Source organism: Spermophilus citellus, assembly GCF_964194105.1.
Source record: "Spermophilus citellus genome assembly, chromosome: 19".
In the NCBI taxonomy this organism is placed as follows: domain Eukaryota; kingdom Metazoa; phylum Chordata; class Mammalia; order Rodentia; family Sciuridae; genus Spermophilus; species Spermophilus citellus.
In genome coordinates, this window is record NC_138201.1 from 17,609,547 (window position 1) to 17,627,567 (window position 18,021).

An 18,021-nucleotide genomic window follows, 5' to 3' on the forward strand; every position below is an offset into this window, starting at 1 on the left:
TAAACAAACATCTAGTGAAAAGCATTAATTTGAATTTATAATCTAATGGGATGATAAGTTCACAAACAACTATATGATAAAGGCCATAAGAAAATCAAATGCAAAAGAAAAACAAATGCAAGGGTTTTTGGGAGAAGTACAGAAAATGACGAGAGAGTGGAAAGGAGAGCAAAAAACCAGGAAATGATTTTTAGATGGGGTTTGAAATGGCTTTTAAAAGAGGAACAGATAAAAGTGAGGAAATCTGTAAGGCTCTCTCCATTAGATAAGGTCCTTGAAAGCAGGAACTTGCCTTATTCCACCTGCACCAAGCACAGTAGCCTGCACCTACCAAGTTCTTTAAAAAATAGCTTTTGAAGTAGGCACAACAGCATCGCATGCCTACAATTATAGCAACTTGGGAGACTGAGGCAGGAGGAATTCAAGTTCCAGGCCAGCCTCAGGAATTTAGTGAGGCCCTAGACAATTTAGAAAGACCCTGTCTCAAAAATTAAAAAAGAAAAAGAGCTGGGGATGTGGTTCGGTGGTAAAGTATCCCCGAGTTCAATCCCCAGTACTAAAAAATTTAAAAATAGCTTTTGAGCAAGCTTGGGTTGCACATGCCTGAAATCCCAGCATTTCAGAAGACTGATGCAGGAGGATTTCAAGTTTGATGCCAGCCTCAGCAATTCAGCAAGGTGAGAGACTCTGTCTCAAGATAAAGAGTATAGCTCAGTGGTAAAGGGTCCCACGGTCCAATCCCCTATCCCCACCAAAAAAATAAAATAAAAACCCCAAGCTTTTGAATTGCACAAAACATAGTAAATGAAGTCATGTAAGCAAGACACCCAGGCAAGAAATGTATACTTGGTCCTGGTAGGCAATAAAGACTTGAGGATTTCAGAAAGAAAGTAAGGTGAGCACACCTATACTTATTTTTCTTGGGTCATCAGAAACAGAATGCATAGGAACCCCATAACGTATTTCTCTTCATCAAAGAAAGCTGAGTAGCTGCAAAACAAAAAAGGCAGAATTACTTTGCACAACATAATTTTCTGTGCGCTTTGAAATTTGTGGCATGTTCCAAAAAACAATAAAATTTAATTTGTAAGAATCTGTACTATTTTAGAGAATGGGAATGGGTACTAGGGATTGAACCCGGGGCACTTTATACCACTGAACTACATTCCCCCTCCTTTCAAGACAGGGTCTCCCTAAATTGCTGAGGCTGGCCTTGAACTTGGTATCCTTCTGCCTTAGCCTCCTGAATCACTGGGATTACAGGCCTGCACCACCCCACCCAGCAAGAGTCTGCACATTAACAAAATGAGTCTGACAGTAATTTGGAGAGGGCTCTGGTAAGGGAAGAAAGAGAGTTTAGATCAAAGGTCTAACAATCCAGGCAAATAGTAATAAAGGTGTGAACTAATCTGGAGGCAGGTATATCCCTGAAAGCAGCTCAAAAACACATCTGTCAATGCAATCTGACAAGTGACTGAATGGCTGGTGTTAAGGACCCATGCAATGAACAAAATTAATTCATTTTACTTTTTTAAAAAAATGTTTTAGTTGTAGATGGACACAATAACTTTATTTTTTTTTTTTTTTTTTAGATGTGGTGTAGGGATCAAACCCAGTGCCTCACACACACTCAGCAAGCGCTCTACCACTGAGCCACAACCCCAGCCAAATTCATTTAACTTTTTAATAAATGTGTTTTTCTATTATAAAAGCAATCAATGTAAGAGCCGGGCGAGGTGGCACATGCCTGTAATCCCAGCAACTCCTGAGGCTGAGGCATGAGGATCACAAATTCAGGGCCAATCTAAGCAACTAACAGCAAGACCAGTCCTCAAAATAAGAGATAAGAATATAGCTCAGTGCACAGGTCCTGGGTTCAATTCCCAGTACTGCCCACCCCCACCTCTGGCAATGTATTCAGAGAATCTGGGAAGTACAGAATATATTAAGACGAAAATTATCACTTAACAACCACTGGTAACATCTACATGTATTTCTACGTGTATGTTTTGGTTTGTTTTAACTGAAGATATAATTTACATTCTTTACAACTCATTTAAGGCATATATTTCAGTGACTTTTATTATATTCAGAGTTGTGCATCCATCTCCATAATCAATTTAGAATATTTTCATCACCCAAAAAGAAAAAACCTCCTATTACAGTCAGTCACTGCCTAGTCCCACTTCCCCTAACCCCTAATTTTTATCTACAGATTTTATTCTGAACATGTCACAGAAATAAAATCATATAACATGAGGTCTTTTGTGTCTGGCTTCTTTCACTTAGCATGTTTTCAAAGTCCATACACATTGTATATATGTATCAGTACATCACTTTTTTATTACTGAATAATATTTCACTTTATTGTTTTGACTTTTTTAAATCCACTTGTAATCATTCCAGATACATAATGTGCGTTCAGCATTTTTTCATGTCATAAATGCTTCATATAAAATGTTAAGGGAAAGGATAGTGTCCCATATCAGGTGGCTATACTTTAGTCATTTCTTTTTTGGAGGTGTGAATGATTTCCAGTCTTTTCTATTGCTAATCAACTTTCTTAAATGCGGTGGGTGCTCTTTTTTTAGTGATCCATTTGGAGCTAGGAAAATGTGTCTCCCAGAAACTTTTAAGCTTCCTAATTAGATATGCCATGGAGATCAATAGTTGTATTCTTCCAGGAAAAAACTAGGATTTCATCTATCTCAAATTTAGGCAAAACCTCAAATTTAAATAGTCTCCAAACTATGCAGACGAAGAATGAACACTCATAAATACAAATTAACCATCAACTACCCTTACTCTCCCATCAGAAATCTAACTGGGAATGAAGGAAAACACTGTCTAAATATGATGCCTAGTTACGGAGCTTAAAAAAAAGAGAGAGAGCTGGGCGCAGTGTCTCCCCCCCCCCAATAATCCCAGCAGCTCTGGAGGCTGAGGCAGGAGGATCATGAGTTCAAAGCCAGCCTCAGCAAAAGTGAGGCACTAAGCAACTCAGTGAGACCCTGTCTCTAAATAAAATACAAAATAGGACTGGGGAGGAAAAAAAAAAAAAAAGAATGTTTACTTTCACAGCAGGCTGGTAAAAAATAGAACATCTTGATTAAAACAGTAAGGACGTATTTACTTCTACGACTGGATGATAGCAAATTAAATCCAATATGTAGAAGAAAGAGGAGGAGATACCACTGCATAGACCACAAGGTTTTCTTAAAATATTATCAGGGCTTGCTCTTTCCCATTCAGTAACCAAAAATGTAAACAATTTCTAAATCACAAAGAGTTTTTACATTCTAAAGTAGTTTTAGAATTGTTAATCCCCACCCAGTTAAATCCTTTAGAATCTAGTCTAAAAATAAAACTGTGTGTCAAGTGTTCCTTAAAAAAAAAAAAAATACTATGTACACTGATTGGAATGTGATGCCAATTAACACACTTCATGAGTAATTTGCCAAAGAAACTTAGCTAGCCTGAGCCAAAACCAATAACAAAGAAACAACACCCACTTGACATTTTCCTTGGTTAAACCTAGATTCTAGGAGTAATTTTAGAAGGCAAACAGATCTGAAGTTAACTACTAAAATCACTGAGAGCTACAAGTAATTTGGGAATAAAAGGAGAAAGAGAATGACTCAAACACTGTAAAATTAAAGGTGAAAACTTTAATATGTAATTAAGCAGTTTTTAACTCACAACTTTGCAGGCAACAACAAAACCCCCTGCCAGGAGGATGACAGATAAAATTGGACAACCCTATGCCATAAGTATCAACTAAACGATGATCCTCATATCTAGTGTTATATTTTGAACCAAGTTAGATGAGCAATCAGGAAATTTGCCCCTCTATGCACATGCCAAAAATAAGAGACCTAAACAACATTTTAAAAGAACCCGGTGTTCCTGATTTTCCAATTAATTTGGTCAAGGTGAGCAATTTTCCAACCACAGTCATGAGTTTTTGAAAAAATGACTTCCAGGATCTGCACAACTTAGAAAACAAAACACAACAACTTTGCAAGTCGAATCTTGAGTTTGTGGTTTCATAAACCCCCTCAACTGTCACATTAGTTCACTGCCTTTCGAAGGCAATATTTAAGATTCTCTCCTGCAAGTCAACATTAAGGCCTGCTGTTACGTTAACAAGTGCCTCCCAAGACCCGGATTATTAGGTATGGCCTATTATGTTCCTAACATGCAAACAAAAGTGCTGGCTCATGTAACATTTCTCTATTTTTAGGCAGTGGGTTACTAACAAACCGTTCATCTGAGATTTAAATACAGAGGAATCACAATTTGCTAACAGAATTCTTGAAATAGGAATTTGAAGTTATTAGACTTCCCATCTCAAAAATAAATCTAGTGCTCCTACAAAAGTCAAATTTAACTTTCAAAAAGTTATGTTGTTTAATCTTCATAGTCAACAATCATCATACTTCAAGCTAAAAGCAACTTGTGGCAGAGCAACTGTAATATAATACTGGATGTTTAAACACTCTTCAGTTTTCACTTTTTGTCGCTAATGACCAGCTTAATGCTTCTTTTTCCTACTAAACCAAATCCCTTAAAGTATGTTCAAATGTATTTCACTCAAGCCTTCCACTTCAAAGGCACAAGTTTTTTTCAACTACTGACTACAACAAAAACTAAGCAATCCTGCTACAACCTATCATCGCAAACACCACATACCTAAAAGATAAGCTTTTAGAACAAAACAGTAACAGGTTTATTTTTCCAAGTATCCAGTGTTCAACTGGGTCAAATGTTTCTGTTGGAATTTAAACAGCTTATCCCTTGAAATGATAAGGGTAAAAACAAATGGAAAGAATCTTAACGTTCTTCAGTGACCCCAAAAGACATTTAGGAATTGCCAGCTGAAGTCTTTTAACTCCATAATAATTATTTTAGCATGAGCATTAATCACAATAGCTGTTTAAGAAAGATAAAGACTTGTTAATAGAGCTAAAGACTTTATAACAGACCTGAAAACCAAAGAATCAATCCAAAGAAACAGTCTACAATACAAAATACATTATTTTAAAAAATACCAGAGGTTAGGGTTGTAGCTCAACGGTAGAGTCTTACTTAGCATACATAAGGCACTGATTTCGATGCTCAGCACCACATACAGATAGATAAATAAAGGTATTGTGTCCATCTACAACTAATTTAAAAAATAAAATAACTTGCCTCCTACACTTTTTCAGATGTAGATTTTACATAATCTGCCAATTTCTTATGGGTGAGGAACAGTTTATACTGTCAACAGTCATTCAAAGTTCAGAATCAGCAGAGGGTACCACGTTTATAAAACTCATAAAATTATATATACCTGGCTCAGGAAAATGTTAAGAATCTTTCGCAAGAATCTCTAGAAATGGGAATTTCAGTCCACTCTCCATTTTATCAGCACAATTTCAGTCCACTCTCCATTTTATCAGCACAAAACCCATAATGTTGTTGACTGGGTTTAACAAAGTAAATCATTTCAACAGCTATCAGCTTTAACATCACGGGGGCGGTAGGGGGGTAGCTATCATCTGAGTCAAGAATTAGCAACACCGGGCTGGGGTGGAAGCTCATTGGTACAAAGCCTAGCATGCCAGAGGCCCAAGGTGAGAGGCCCTGCACCCCACCGCCCGCCCCCCCCCAAAAAAAAATAAGAACATACCTTTGGGACAAACATGAAGTCAATCAACCAGGTCACCACTATCTACAACAGCGACCATCACACTCAACTTTGAGACCCTCACGCCTCGCCATTTCCTTCTGGCACCCCAGATTATCTGCCGCCCCCCCCCCAACTCATCCGACTCCTGCAAGGTCTGCCTGGGTGGCAGCTGCGCCTTCAGCTTACGCGGCGCCCCCTCGGCCTCACCTGGGCAGCACCAGCCCGTCCTTGCAAACTCCGCACAAAACCCCACCGGCGCCAGAGCCGCCTCCGCTGTCCGATTTTCAACTCCCCCAAGCAACACCGGCTGCTCCGAGTTCCCAGGACACTCGGTCCACCGAGCCTTATCGCGCCGCATTGTTTCCACGCCCTGGGAGCGAAGGGAGGGCCCCGCGGACAGCACAGCTCAACCGACGTGCGCGGCGATCCCCCCGCACTTCCACCCAGTGACCCCCTAGCGCCCCGACACGGCTCATCACGGAGCCAGACGAGGTCCCCCCCATTCCTCCCACCCGAGGAGCAGCCCCAGAGGCGCACCCAGGCCCTGGACCGAGAACAATGAATGAACGCGGCCGCCCCGCCTCGCCCGGTGCCCAGACTCCCCGGGTCCGAGCGGCGACGCGCTCTGCAGAGCCCGGGGCGGCTGCGGGACTGAGGCGTCCGGGGGCGGCTCTCGCGGCCCACAAAGGGCAGCCCGGGCGCTCCGAGCCGGGGGGCACCCCGAGGCCAGGCCCCCGGTGGAAGCGGCCCGAACCTTTCATTAGCAAAACCCGCAGAACCCAGAAGCCCAGGGCGCGGCGCGGATGCCTTTGTGGCGGGGCACTGACCCATTTCGTCCTCCCTTCCCCGACTCCTCGCGTCCGCCCCCGAAAAGGTGTCACTCGGGTCAGGAACCCAGGGAGGAGGCGCCAGCCGAGGTTCCCCCCCCCCCCGCTCCCTGAGCCCCTCCGAGTGACAACAAAGATACGGGGCAGCTCCGGGCGGAGTCTCCCGCTGCCAAAATAGGAGGAATGCGCACTGGGCACCGGGGCGGCGCTGGCACGTCTCCGCCAGCCCAAGGAAACCTGAGGAGGGACGTGGGGACTAGGCTCGCCGGCCCTGATACCCGGCCCCGGGGCCCCCGCCCGCCCAGCGCCACCCGGGGTGACAGCGGCCTGGCCCGGGCCCTCCGCCCGGCAGCCGCGGGGGGCCGCTCCGTCAGCGCCGCTCCAGGCCCGTCCCCCGGGCCCGCCGCCGGCCTCCCGCCGCACCCACCACCCAGCCTCGGAGCCCACCTGAGGGAGCCAGGCCGCCCCGGCGACCTGCCGTCCGGCGGCGGCAGCAGCGGCGGCGTCTGGTCCGCTCCTCCTCCTCCCCACGGCGGCTGAGGGAACGGGAGGCGGTCACATTCGACGCGTCCCCAGCCCAGGGGACGGGGCCCCGGGAAGACCCCGCATCGTCCCACTTGCGCTCCGCGGCCTCAGGGCACACGCCCCAAAGCCCCGTCAGCTGGCCTTTTGGGAGGCCCAAAAGAGAGCGACCGAGAAGCCTTCCCGCCTCACGCTCGTTCTTCTCTGACTCCCGCCATCTAAGATGGCGGCCCGAACGCCCGCGATGAAGAGACTCTCGGGCGGCCCCGGCAAGCGAGCCGTCTGCTCGGTGCTCTTCTTCCCGGCCTGCGGCGCCCACCGGCTCTCCGCTCCTGCGCGAGCTCTCCCCGGCGGGCCGTCGACTTCACTCTTGGCTCGGGGATCCACCGGTCGGGCCTGAACTCGGGCCCCGCCTCCGGGGCGTGGCCTCGCGGCCGCCATTTCAAAACTAAGGAGGCCGAGAGGCGGTGCGAGGGACTCACTCTCGGGAGAAGCGATCGGTATTCGCAAAGAGCAGGTGGAAGGGGCCTGAGGCCTAGAGGGGGAGAGGACGGCCCGTCGGCCAGCATCGCAAGGCCTTCGGGTGGGTGGCCACACCTGCCCTGGATACAGCACAGTGTCCAGCTTTGGCGCGTCCTCTCCGGACGGATCGCGGCTCCGCCACGGGCGGGCTGTGTGGGAAAGTTGCCTCACCTGCCAATCAAGGAGTGGACTCCCCCGCATCAGATGGGGAAAAAGAATTAAAAACTGATCGTCCCGTGTGGCCTCAGGGACCGTGGAGCCTGCGGGGGCCGGAATGGACACCCGGGGGGCAATTTGGCATCCTCGGTGCACATTTTGGGAGCCGGTACGCTTCTGGCCCGCGGCTCCGCGCTGGAGAAATAGGTCCGCACATGCGCAGAAAGGCCTGTCCAGGTGTTGAGCACCAGGTGCTTTTCATCTGAGAAACACGGGGGCAATGCGAATCCACGGGACTCTCGAGATCTGGGGCCCTGTCTCAGAATTTGTAGTAAACGAGTAAGGGCTGGGCACGTAGCTCAGTGAAAGAGCGCCTGCCTAGCATGCACAAGGCTCCCGGTTCAATCCCCCGGGCTGCAAAAATAAAATTTTTAAAAAATATATAAGATTTGTGTAATGCCTAGCCTGTATGTCAGGCCCTGTGTGTTAGCGCTGGCCCTATGACAGTGAACACGTCAAGGCTTTAAAGTCTAGCAGTGGAGATCAGCAGCAAAGCCACAGAGCGCCATGACTGTCAATCAAGACTGTGCTAAATCACTGAAGAGGGTGACGACAGAATTATTGGGCAAAGGGTGTTGCCTTTTAGATTTCAGGAGTCAAGGAAGGACCCCCACTCTCATGTGATGGTTAAACTAGGCACCGAAGGAAGAGAAAGACAGACGGGCATGGTGGTTACATGCCTGTAATCCCAGTGACTGAACTTGGGAGGCTGAGGCAGGAGGATCTCAAGTTCAAGGCCAGCCTCGGCAACTTTTGAGAAGCTGTCTCAAAATTTAAAAAAATAAATAAATAATAAGGAGCTGGGGCTGAAGCTCAGTGGTAGAGCACTTGCCTAGCATGTGTGAGGCACTGGGTTCAATTCTCACCATCACATATAAATAAATAAACATCCATCCACAACTAAAAAACTATTTAAAAAAATAAATAAATAAAAAGGACTGAGGACGTAGCTCAGTGGTGAAATCCTGAGTTCAATCCCGAGGACCAGGCACACAAAAAGAGAGTGTGGTTCTAACCAGTTAGAGCCAAGGGCCATGAAGGGGGACAGGAGACCGGTGTGGAAGGAGTTAGGGAGCCAGGAAGAGATGAGATGGGCTAAGTAAGAAAAGGACAGAGGCTAGAGTCACAGCCAGCCTGACACTCCTGCCTGTGACCTTTCCATGCCATCCTGCCTCTCTGGTGAGTTTAATTTTAGTCACAGATGAGTTTGAAGTGTGGGTCTGGCCCTGGATGGGTGCTAGGAAAGAGAGCAATGTAAATAAACAGCCCTCCCAGGTGATTGGGAGGGCACCCAGTAGAGGAAGAGAATGACCGACCAGCTCTGGCATAGCTGGCCAGAAAAGCCTCCGCAGAGACAAGTCTTAAGCCAAGTGCTGAAGGATCAGTCGGAATTTTCCTGCTTGAGAAAGAGGGGCTCAGAGCAGGAGGCAGGAAGAGTATGGATGGGCCAAGACAGACGGCACCAGAGAGAGATGTTTGTGGGACAGCAGGCAGTTCTGAGGGGTTGGAGTTTGTGTTCCTGGAACAGGCAGGTGTAGAGAGAATGGAGGACAGGTCTGCAAGAGCAGGTCTCTTGCCCAGGGTCACCCCCCGTAAGGGGCACTTTATGATGTCCCAATGGGGTAAGGGGCTGGCCACTCCCAAGCTGTGATGTTGTCTGCAGGATAGCCTGGTTCTGTCCTCTTGGGAAGCAGTTAAAAATTACCACATGGGAGGCTGAGACAGGAGGATCTCAAGCTCAAGACCAACCTCAGCAATTTAGCAAGACCCTGTCTCAAAATCCAAAATAAAAAGGCTTAGGATGCGGCTCAGGGGTAAAGCACCTCCCTGGATTCAATCCACGATAACAAAAAATAAATTACAAATTTTAAAGAGATAAATGCCTCTCTTTGGTCCAAAAAAATTTCTGTCTCTGGGAATTTATCCTACAGACAAACTTGGACGTGAAGGAGATGATGTATAAACAGGTTATTCCTTGTCACGTTGCCTGTGATCTAAACAAATAGCCATGCAGCTGTTAGAACAATGAACTGTGTCCTGATGTGGAGACGACAGACGTCCAAGAAATACTGCTGAATGAAAAAAAAAAAGAAAAAACAATGTAGACAGTGTGCTCCTTTCTGTGAAAAGGGAGGACAGCATTTATTTGCAGAGGCTTCCCAAGTACGTCTGGAGGTCACATCAAATGCTACAAACAAGGATCACAGACTGGGGAGGCTGGGAACTGGGTAGATGAGGTACCAGAGTGGAAAAAAGCAGTTTTCACCTGCTAGCTCTCGATCATTTTTAATTTCTGAACTACAGGAGTGAGTGAATTACCCACCCAAAGCTTTGAAATATGCCAGGTGCGGGCGGTGGCCTGTGAGCCCAGCTTGGGAGGCTGAGGCAGGAGGATCGCAAGTTCAAAGCCAGCCTCCGGCAATAGTGAGACCCCCCCATCTCAAAATTTTTTAGAAAAATAACCAAAGGGCCTGGCTGGGTTCAATCCAACACACCTCAGGGCTAAAGACCCTCATCAAGGGGTCCAAGGTCCCCTCTCCATCACAGTCCTCTGTCACCAGCTCTTAAAGAGAACGTAGCTTCTCTTTAATGAACCAAACCCCTCCTCTCCTTTGAGGAGAGGAGCCAACTTGAGCTCTGGAGTCAGACAGATTTGAGACCAAATCCCAGTCCCCCCTCACCCTTATGACTCTCAGCCTGTCCCTCAGGTGAAGCAGGAGGAGGGACAGTTGCCTTCTATCCCCATTGGGAGGTGGTGGAACAGAAGAGCACAGACCCTGGCCACAGTGTGCCCAGGATAATGTCCCCACACACACACCTGAAAAAAAAAATTGTTATTAAATGAACAAAACTGGCCCCTGAGTCTCTGTGGCTCTTTGGCCATGCTGATCACTCACGTGACACCTGCCTAAAGGCCCTCATCAGAGCTGAGCAGAAGCTGACAATCAACCATGAGTACAATGAACCTCTTTTCTTTATAAAGTATCCAGCTTCAGGTATTTTGTTGTAGCAGTGGAAAATGGACTAATACATCAGAAGAAGAAAAGTGTGGGCACTTCAAGTGACCTTTAATCCTTTCCATTTTCTACCCTGGTTCTTGCCTTTTGGGGCCAAAATTCATCCAAAAATTATCCAGACTTGGGTTCAACTTCTTCCCCAACCCCTTCAAAGCCCCCAACAGTCTGCCTTGCACAGCCAATCCCAGAATGAAGACTGCCCTCCTTGGTCCCCAGTCACACCCCAGGAGGGTTTCCCAAGCCCAGGCCTCAAGGCACTTGGCAGCACTTGGCCCTTCCTGTTGAAATCTGCCTCTGTGCTTCTCTCCCATCTCGCAGTCCTCTTCTCCCATCAAACCTTCACAGATAGTAGAACCCAGAGCTGCCCGGTGACTTCGTTCATGCTGTTCCCTCTAAAGGAAATGCTTTTCCCTCCTTTAAATCTAGTTACAGACAACTTCTCCTTGGCACCTACTCAGGCAGGAATGCCCCAAACTTCATTCTGTTCGCTTCTTTTTCCTGGCCTGTCACTGCTTCAACTAGCAGAAACATCTCAAAGCTTTGGAGTCAGACTTTGAATTTCCATCTCCTTATGCGGTTCGCTGTGTGGCTGGGCCAGGCCTACCAGCTAATCCATCTTCCAGAGAGGTTTCCTGAGACAGGGGACAGGCCCATGCCCAGGGCCTCAGGGAGGCCTCAATTCCCGTTGAAAACATCTTATCATGTGCTGCTGTGGGGCAGGGTGGTCTCAGGGGCCTGAGGTCAGCTAGCCACACAGGACCTTCCCCACCCCCACCCCTGAAGGCTCTCACCTTTGAGACTTCATGCTCCCTGCCTCTGTCCTGAAATTCTTGATGAGCATCTTCTTCACCTCCCAGGAGTCTGTGGCTGCCAATCCTCTGAGACTTTTCCCTACCCCCCACCCCACCTACCTGGCTCTCCCCTACCTCAGGTACAGGGTGCAGTCCTGCACAATGGTTGTAATTCCCCAAGTGTCACTCTCCTCCATGAGTTGGGATAGTGTTCCCATCGGGAGGGAAAAATGGCCCAGCTCAGAAATTCAGCAGCTGGTGGGAGGGGGCACGGGGAACCAGCTGCTGGGTGCGCACAGACCCCCATCAGGGACTGCCCTCTGCCTGAGAGTACCCCCTTGTTGGGGGGAGGACAAAACTAAGATTTCATCTCACTCCAGTCAGAATGGCAATTACCAAGAAAACAGACAACAATAAGTGTTGGCGAGGATGTGGGGAAAAGGCACACTCGTACATTGCTGGTGGGACTGCAAATTGGTGCAGCCAATCTGGAAAGCAGTGTGGAGATTCCTTGGAAAACTGGGAATGGAACCACCATTTGACCCAGCTATCCCACTCCTCAGTCTATATCCAAAGGATTTAAAATCAGCATACTACAGGGACACAGCCACATCCATGTTTATAGCAGTTCAATTCACAATAGCTAAACTGTGGAGCCAAACTTGATGCCCTTCAGTGGATGAATGGATCAAGAAACTGTGGTATATATACACAATGGAATATTACTCAGCGATAAAAAAGAACAAAATCATGGCGTTTGCAGGTAAATGGATGGAGTTGGAGAATATTATGCTAAGCGAAGTAAGCCAATCCCAAAAAACCAAAGGCCAGATGTTCTCTCTGATGAGTGGATGCTGATCCATAATAGGGGGGCATTGGGTAAAATGGAGGAACTTTGGGCAGAGGGGAGCTATTGAGGGGCGAGTGCATGGGGGCAGGAAAGATGGTGGAATGAGATGGACATCGTTACCCTAAGTACATGTGTGACTGTACATATGGTGTGACACTATATCGTGTACAACCAGAGAAACGAAAATTGTGCTGCAATTGTGAACGACGAATCGAAATGCATTCTGCTGTCATATATACCTAATTAAAATAAATTAATTAATTATTTAAAAAATAGCAAGCACAAATTACAGGTTGAAGCTGGGGTGCAACCCAGGGCCTCACAATGCTAGGCAAGAGCTCTCCCACTACACTGCGTCCCCAGCCCAATATCTTACTTCTTTGAATGGCCTCTTCCCAGCCCTGATATTTTCATTTTTGTGCTGAAGCTGACAAATTATGTACATGACCCTGGAGACATACCAGAAGGGTCTTAGACCATTGGAAGCCTCTCCTCAAACAAGGTTATAGAAAATACACTGAGCTGGGGTTGAACCCAGGGGCACTCAGCCACTGAACTACATACACCTCCAGCCCTTTTGATTTTGAAACAGGGTCTCACTAAATGACAGAGGCTGGACTCAAACTTGAGATCTTCCTGCCTCAGCCTCCAATGTTTGCAGGGATCACAGGTGCATGCCCCTGTGCCCAGCAAAAACACCCTAAGGTCCCTGGTGACTCCAACCTCAGGGGACATCCCAAGCCAGAATCACTGGCTGAACCTGGATTTCTGTTCCTGATAAACTGCAGGATAAGAAATGCTTGTTGTGTTAGCTGCTAAATTTGGGGGTGATTTTTTTTTAGACAGCAATAGATAGCACAGTGTCTGCTATCTATCCTCTCTGGAAACGGAATATGAGTTCTCCCAGCAGCAGTGGAGATTATGGAGTGAGGGACAGCCTTCTGATCTACAATGACCAATGGGGATCAAGGTCTCCTGGCTTCCACCCACCAGCCTGGAAAGCTCCTGTGGATTCAAACTCCCCAGACCAGCTTCAGTATGTGCAAGAACTTGGTTATTATATTTTCAAGCCTTATAAGCAGACATTGGCCCTATAATTTTAAGTCAGTGAGAAATGAAGAGTTTCGACGTTTTTGTTTGTTTGCTTTTTGGAGGGTGCTGGGGATTGAACTCAGGCACTCAACCCCTGAGACACATCCCCAGCCCTTTTTTGTACTTTTTCTTTTCTTTTCTTTTTAGAGATAGATTCTCACTAAGTTGTTTAGGACCTTGCTAAATTGCTGAGGCTGGCCTCGAACTTTCCATCCTCCTGCCTCAGCCTCCCAATTCACTGGGATTACAGGCAGGTGCCGCTGTGCCTGGCTTTTCGAAAAATTTAAAGAAAAAAGGGGCAGGAAATGTAGCTCAGTGGGACATTGCCCCCTGGGGGTTCCATCCCCGGTACCTAATAATAATAATAATATTAATAATAATAATAAATAAAATATCTCATTATTTGGATATAACTTCAAACAAGCAGAAATTTTACAAGGAAACTTCCAGACACAGAACCTGTATTTTTGTTCAATAAATAAACAGGTATTTAAATACCAAGCAGCAGATCTTAATTAAGAAAACACCCCTCTACTCAAACAAAGATTCATCTTGGCCACAAGTCCTAAAGCTAATATTTTCTGCACATTTCTCACTCTTTTCGGTATCTGTCTTTGCTGGGCTTGATTTTCAGCCATCAAGAGTCACCAAAGCTCAGAGCTTGGCAAACCTTCGAGATCCTTCCTTGCATACCCCCCTCTCGCCCCCACATCTGGCTGCTGGGTGAGCTGGATTGAAGTCAGGGTCAGGGTTCTCTGCCTCCCTCCCGGGCAGCCCCAGGGGGATGAAAGCATAATGGTTACAAAACTGGATCACCGAGGATCAGAGCCCAGCTCTGTCATTTACGAGCTATGTGGCCTTGACAGCGGCCTCACCTCCCAGAACTTGAGTTTCCTTATCTGTCAATGGAGCAAAGAATACATACTTCTGCAGGCCGAGAAGGTCATTAAATGAGATAAGATAGGAAAAGAGAGTTTGGCTTCTTAGTAAAGGGTCCAATCCGTGTTACTTTTCCCTACCTCGACAAATAGCTTTCCCACACTTGAGATTATTTCTGCCCTCTCTGGAGCCCTAGCAGCCGAATAACTGGATCAACTGGTACAATCTTTTTTTTTATGGCCCTTGATCTCTACAGACCATGTGCTCTCCTGAAGGGCACCCATTGAGGTGCCACCCGCAGCCCAGTTTCACTACGTCTTTGCCTGCAGCAAATAGAATTTTTTTTTCTTTTGGGTTATTAGAAAAAAAAGAAAGTCTACTCTCTAGAAAGTTCTATCGCTGTTTTAAGTTTGTACCTTTTTCAATAATTAATTCTTGGACTGAAGAGATCCCATATGTGTGTTTCTGTTTCCAGATTTATTGATTCATGACCTTGACCCATCTTGGTATTAGAAAATTTTTTTCTTATCAATAGCTGTGAAATGTTTTTTTTTTTATGATCCTAATATAATAGTTTATATTTGCAGACAAGTTTTATTCCTAGACTTTGCCTGTTTATTGATGGATTTACTTATTAGTATTGGGGATTGGACTCAGGGACACTCGACCCTGGAGCCCCGTCCCCAGCCCTATTTTGTGTTTTATTGAGAGACAGGGTCTCCCTGAGTTGCTTAGGGCCTCTCTTTGGCTGAGGCTGGCTTTGAACTCGCGATCCTCCTGCCTCAGCCTCCAGACCCGTGGGGATTACAGTTGTGCTCCACTTGCCTGTTTATTCTGAAGCGGTTTTGTTTTGTTTTTAGGAATTTTGTTGAGACAGTTTTTATTGTAATGATGGTTTGGAAGAATTTCCATTGATTTATTTATTGAGAGGGGTGGGGAGAGAACCCTGGCTTTGAACCGTGCTGAGTATACACTCTGCCATGAGGTGAACTCCCAGCTCTGGAGAATTTTAAACTACAGAAGTCTTTCTATATTGTGATTTTTTAAAAAATGACTTATGCTGTGTCTTTTCTTTCTTTCTATATTTTTTTCTTTTGGTTTTGATTTGTTTTTATAGTCCTGAGGATTGAACCCACCACTGACTTATACCCCAACCACTTAAAAAAAAAATTTTTTTTTTTTTTTAATTTGGGACAGGGTCTCTCTAAGTTGCCCAGGCTTATCTTGAGCTTCAGATCCTCCTCCCTCAGCCTTCTGGAGGGCTGGGATTCTAGGTGTGTGCCACCATGCCCGTCTGGGCCTCTTCTTTTCATCCTTCTTCTGCCTTTTTAATTGTATATTTTTTCCTTTTGCAGGGCTGAGGATAAACCCTGGGCCTTGCACACTCTTGACCATGGATCTACCACTGAGCTATGTCCCCAGCCCTGTGCTATGGTGGTGAAAGCAGACAATTTTGAAGAAACAACTATTGTGAGTTGTTGAATCATGTTCCCCCAAAAGATATATTGAAGTCTCAACCCCCAGAACCTATGAACCTGACCTTATTTGGAAACAGCTTCTTTGCAGATTTAATCAAGTGGTAGCAGAGTACAGGGCGTTTGAATCCCACATCACTGATCTCTTTTATAATAAGGGAAGACACATGGCACACACCTGTCATCCCAGCGGCTCCGGAGGCTGAGGCAGGAGGATCGTAAGTTCAAAGCCAACCTCAGCAATGGTGAGGCCCTAAGCAACTCATTGAGACCCTGTGTCTAAATAAAATACAAAATAGGGCTGGGGATGTGCTCAGTGGTTGAGTGCCCTTGAGTACAGTCCCTGGTACCAAAATAAATCAATAAATAAAAAATAAGGGAAGACAGAGACCTGGAAGTACCAGGAATGAAAAATTTAAATATAAATAAAATGAAGCCATTGAGCCCTGAGAGTGTAGTTCAGTGGTACTGAATGTGCTCAGCAGGCATGAGGGTCCCGGGTTCCAACTTCAAAACCACAAAAATAAAATAAAATAAAAACCAAAACAACAACAAAAGAACCCTGCTGAGCAAAGTAGTGCATGCTTTTGATCCCAGCAACCAGGAGGCTGAGGCAGGACGATCTAAAGTTGGAGGCCAGCCTCAGCAACTTGGTAAGACCCTCAACTCAAAAAATAAGAAGGGCTGGGGTTTTATAGCTCAGTAATAAAGCATCCCTGGGTCCATCCCTACTAGTACCAAACCAAACGAAACCAAAACAACCAACCATAGAGAGAAACATACAAAAGTTTAAATTAAAAAAAAAAAATATATATATATATATATATATATTTTTTTTTTTAAACAGGGGTACAACAGTAAATGACAAAAGCCATAAAAGACTAATAAACTCCCTTGCGTAAAAGTGAACTTTCTGCATTGTAATAAATATCTTAAACAAAATCAAGGTCACATGATAAACTGGGGGAAAAAAATTCAATTCAATTTGCAGATGAAGGATGGGTTTCCGTAATAGAGTCTAAAAATCATAATGAAGATGTCAAGAATCCAATGGGCAAACAGTCAAAGGATATGAACACACCATTCACAGAAAGAAACATTCAAATGATGACATCATGTAAAAGCATAGCCATTGTCCTCCTGAGAGAAGCTACAGGAGAAGAAGACCAATCCTTCTCTACCAGGTTGCACAAAGTCAAACAACATTCACTAACTACTTCTCACAGGTTTTCGGAATATGCTTGATACTGTTACTGTAACCGTGGCTGTTAACACCACAGACACTGGGTGACCTCTTAAGAGCCTTTGCAGCCTGTAAAGGTGGACACTTCTGTAATTCCAGTGACTGGGGGAGGCTGAGGCAGGAGGATTGCAAGTTTGAGGCCAGCCTCAGGAAATTAGCAAGGCCCTAAGCAAATGAATGAGATCCTGTCTCAAAAAAAAAAATAAATAAATAATAAATAAATAAAAGGCTGGGGTTGTAGCTCAGTGGTAAAGCATCCCTGGGTTCAATCCCCAGTACAAATAAAATAAAGTTCACAATGTTGAGACTTGTCCTTGTCCTTCTCACCGATTAGCATCACCTAAGCATCAGGGTAGCAGCTGTAAATTTTAAAAGGCGCATTTGCCTAGTGGTTTACTACGTGCAACGGTTAACTATGAAGGCTGGATTCTTGGCTCTGCCACTTGATAACCGATAACACTGGGTTAAAGCATTTCACCCCTGAACCTTCGGTTTCCTCATCTGCAAAATGGGGAAAACACAGGGCCAACTTCACAAGGTTATAATGACCGATTAGGTCGTCCGGGCGAAGCCCCTGAGAACCGTGCCTGGCACATGCTAAGTTCCCTAGAACTGCTGGCAATTATGAGTGTCACCAAAAAAAATGACTCTGAAGTTTTGAAATGCAGAGAACTTCAGTATATCTTACCCATCAACCACGGATTCTGAAAATTCTCTCTCTCTCTTTTTTTTTTTCTAGATGTGACAGCCACCCCATCCTTGCTAGTCACTGGAAAAACACAGTCCTACGAGTTCGCCTGGATCATCTCCATTTTACTCATAAGAGAACAAGGGATCAGAGACGTGACGTTACCTGCCTAAGGTCACAGAGCTGGTGACAGCCCCCGAGATGGGGGGGGGGGGTTCCAACTTA

At 45.8% G+C, this 18,021-nt stretch overlaps 1 protein-coding gene across 6 annotated transcripts in view; it reads right to left on the reverse strand.

The window, feature by feature from the left end:
• The window catches only part of RAF1 (Raf-1 proto-oncogene, serine/threonine kinase), a 66,268-nt gene extending 57,700 nt beyond the window's left edge, over positions 1–8,568 (reverse strand). For 2 of the 6 annotated variants that reach the window (XM_081275923.1, XM_081275922.1), the window contains exon 1: positions 6,949–8,568. Coding sequence is in view for 1 of the 6 variants with exons in the window: in XM_081275925.1 (XP_081132051.1) it covers positions 6,502–6,505 (4 nt within the window). In the remaining 5 variants the exon portion in view is untranslated. Of the gene's footprint in view, positions 1–6,501; positions 6,654–6,948 lie in introns of those variants that run through there. The other 4 variants (XM_081275927.1, XM_081275926.1, XM_081275925.1 and 1 more) reach the window with 4 other exon arrangements.
• Positions 8,569–18,021: the final 9,453 nt, after the last annotated feature.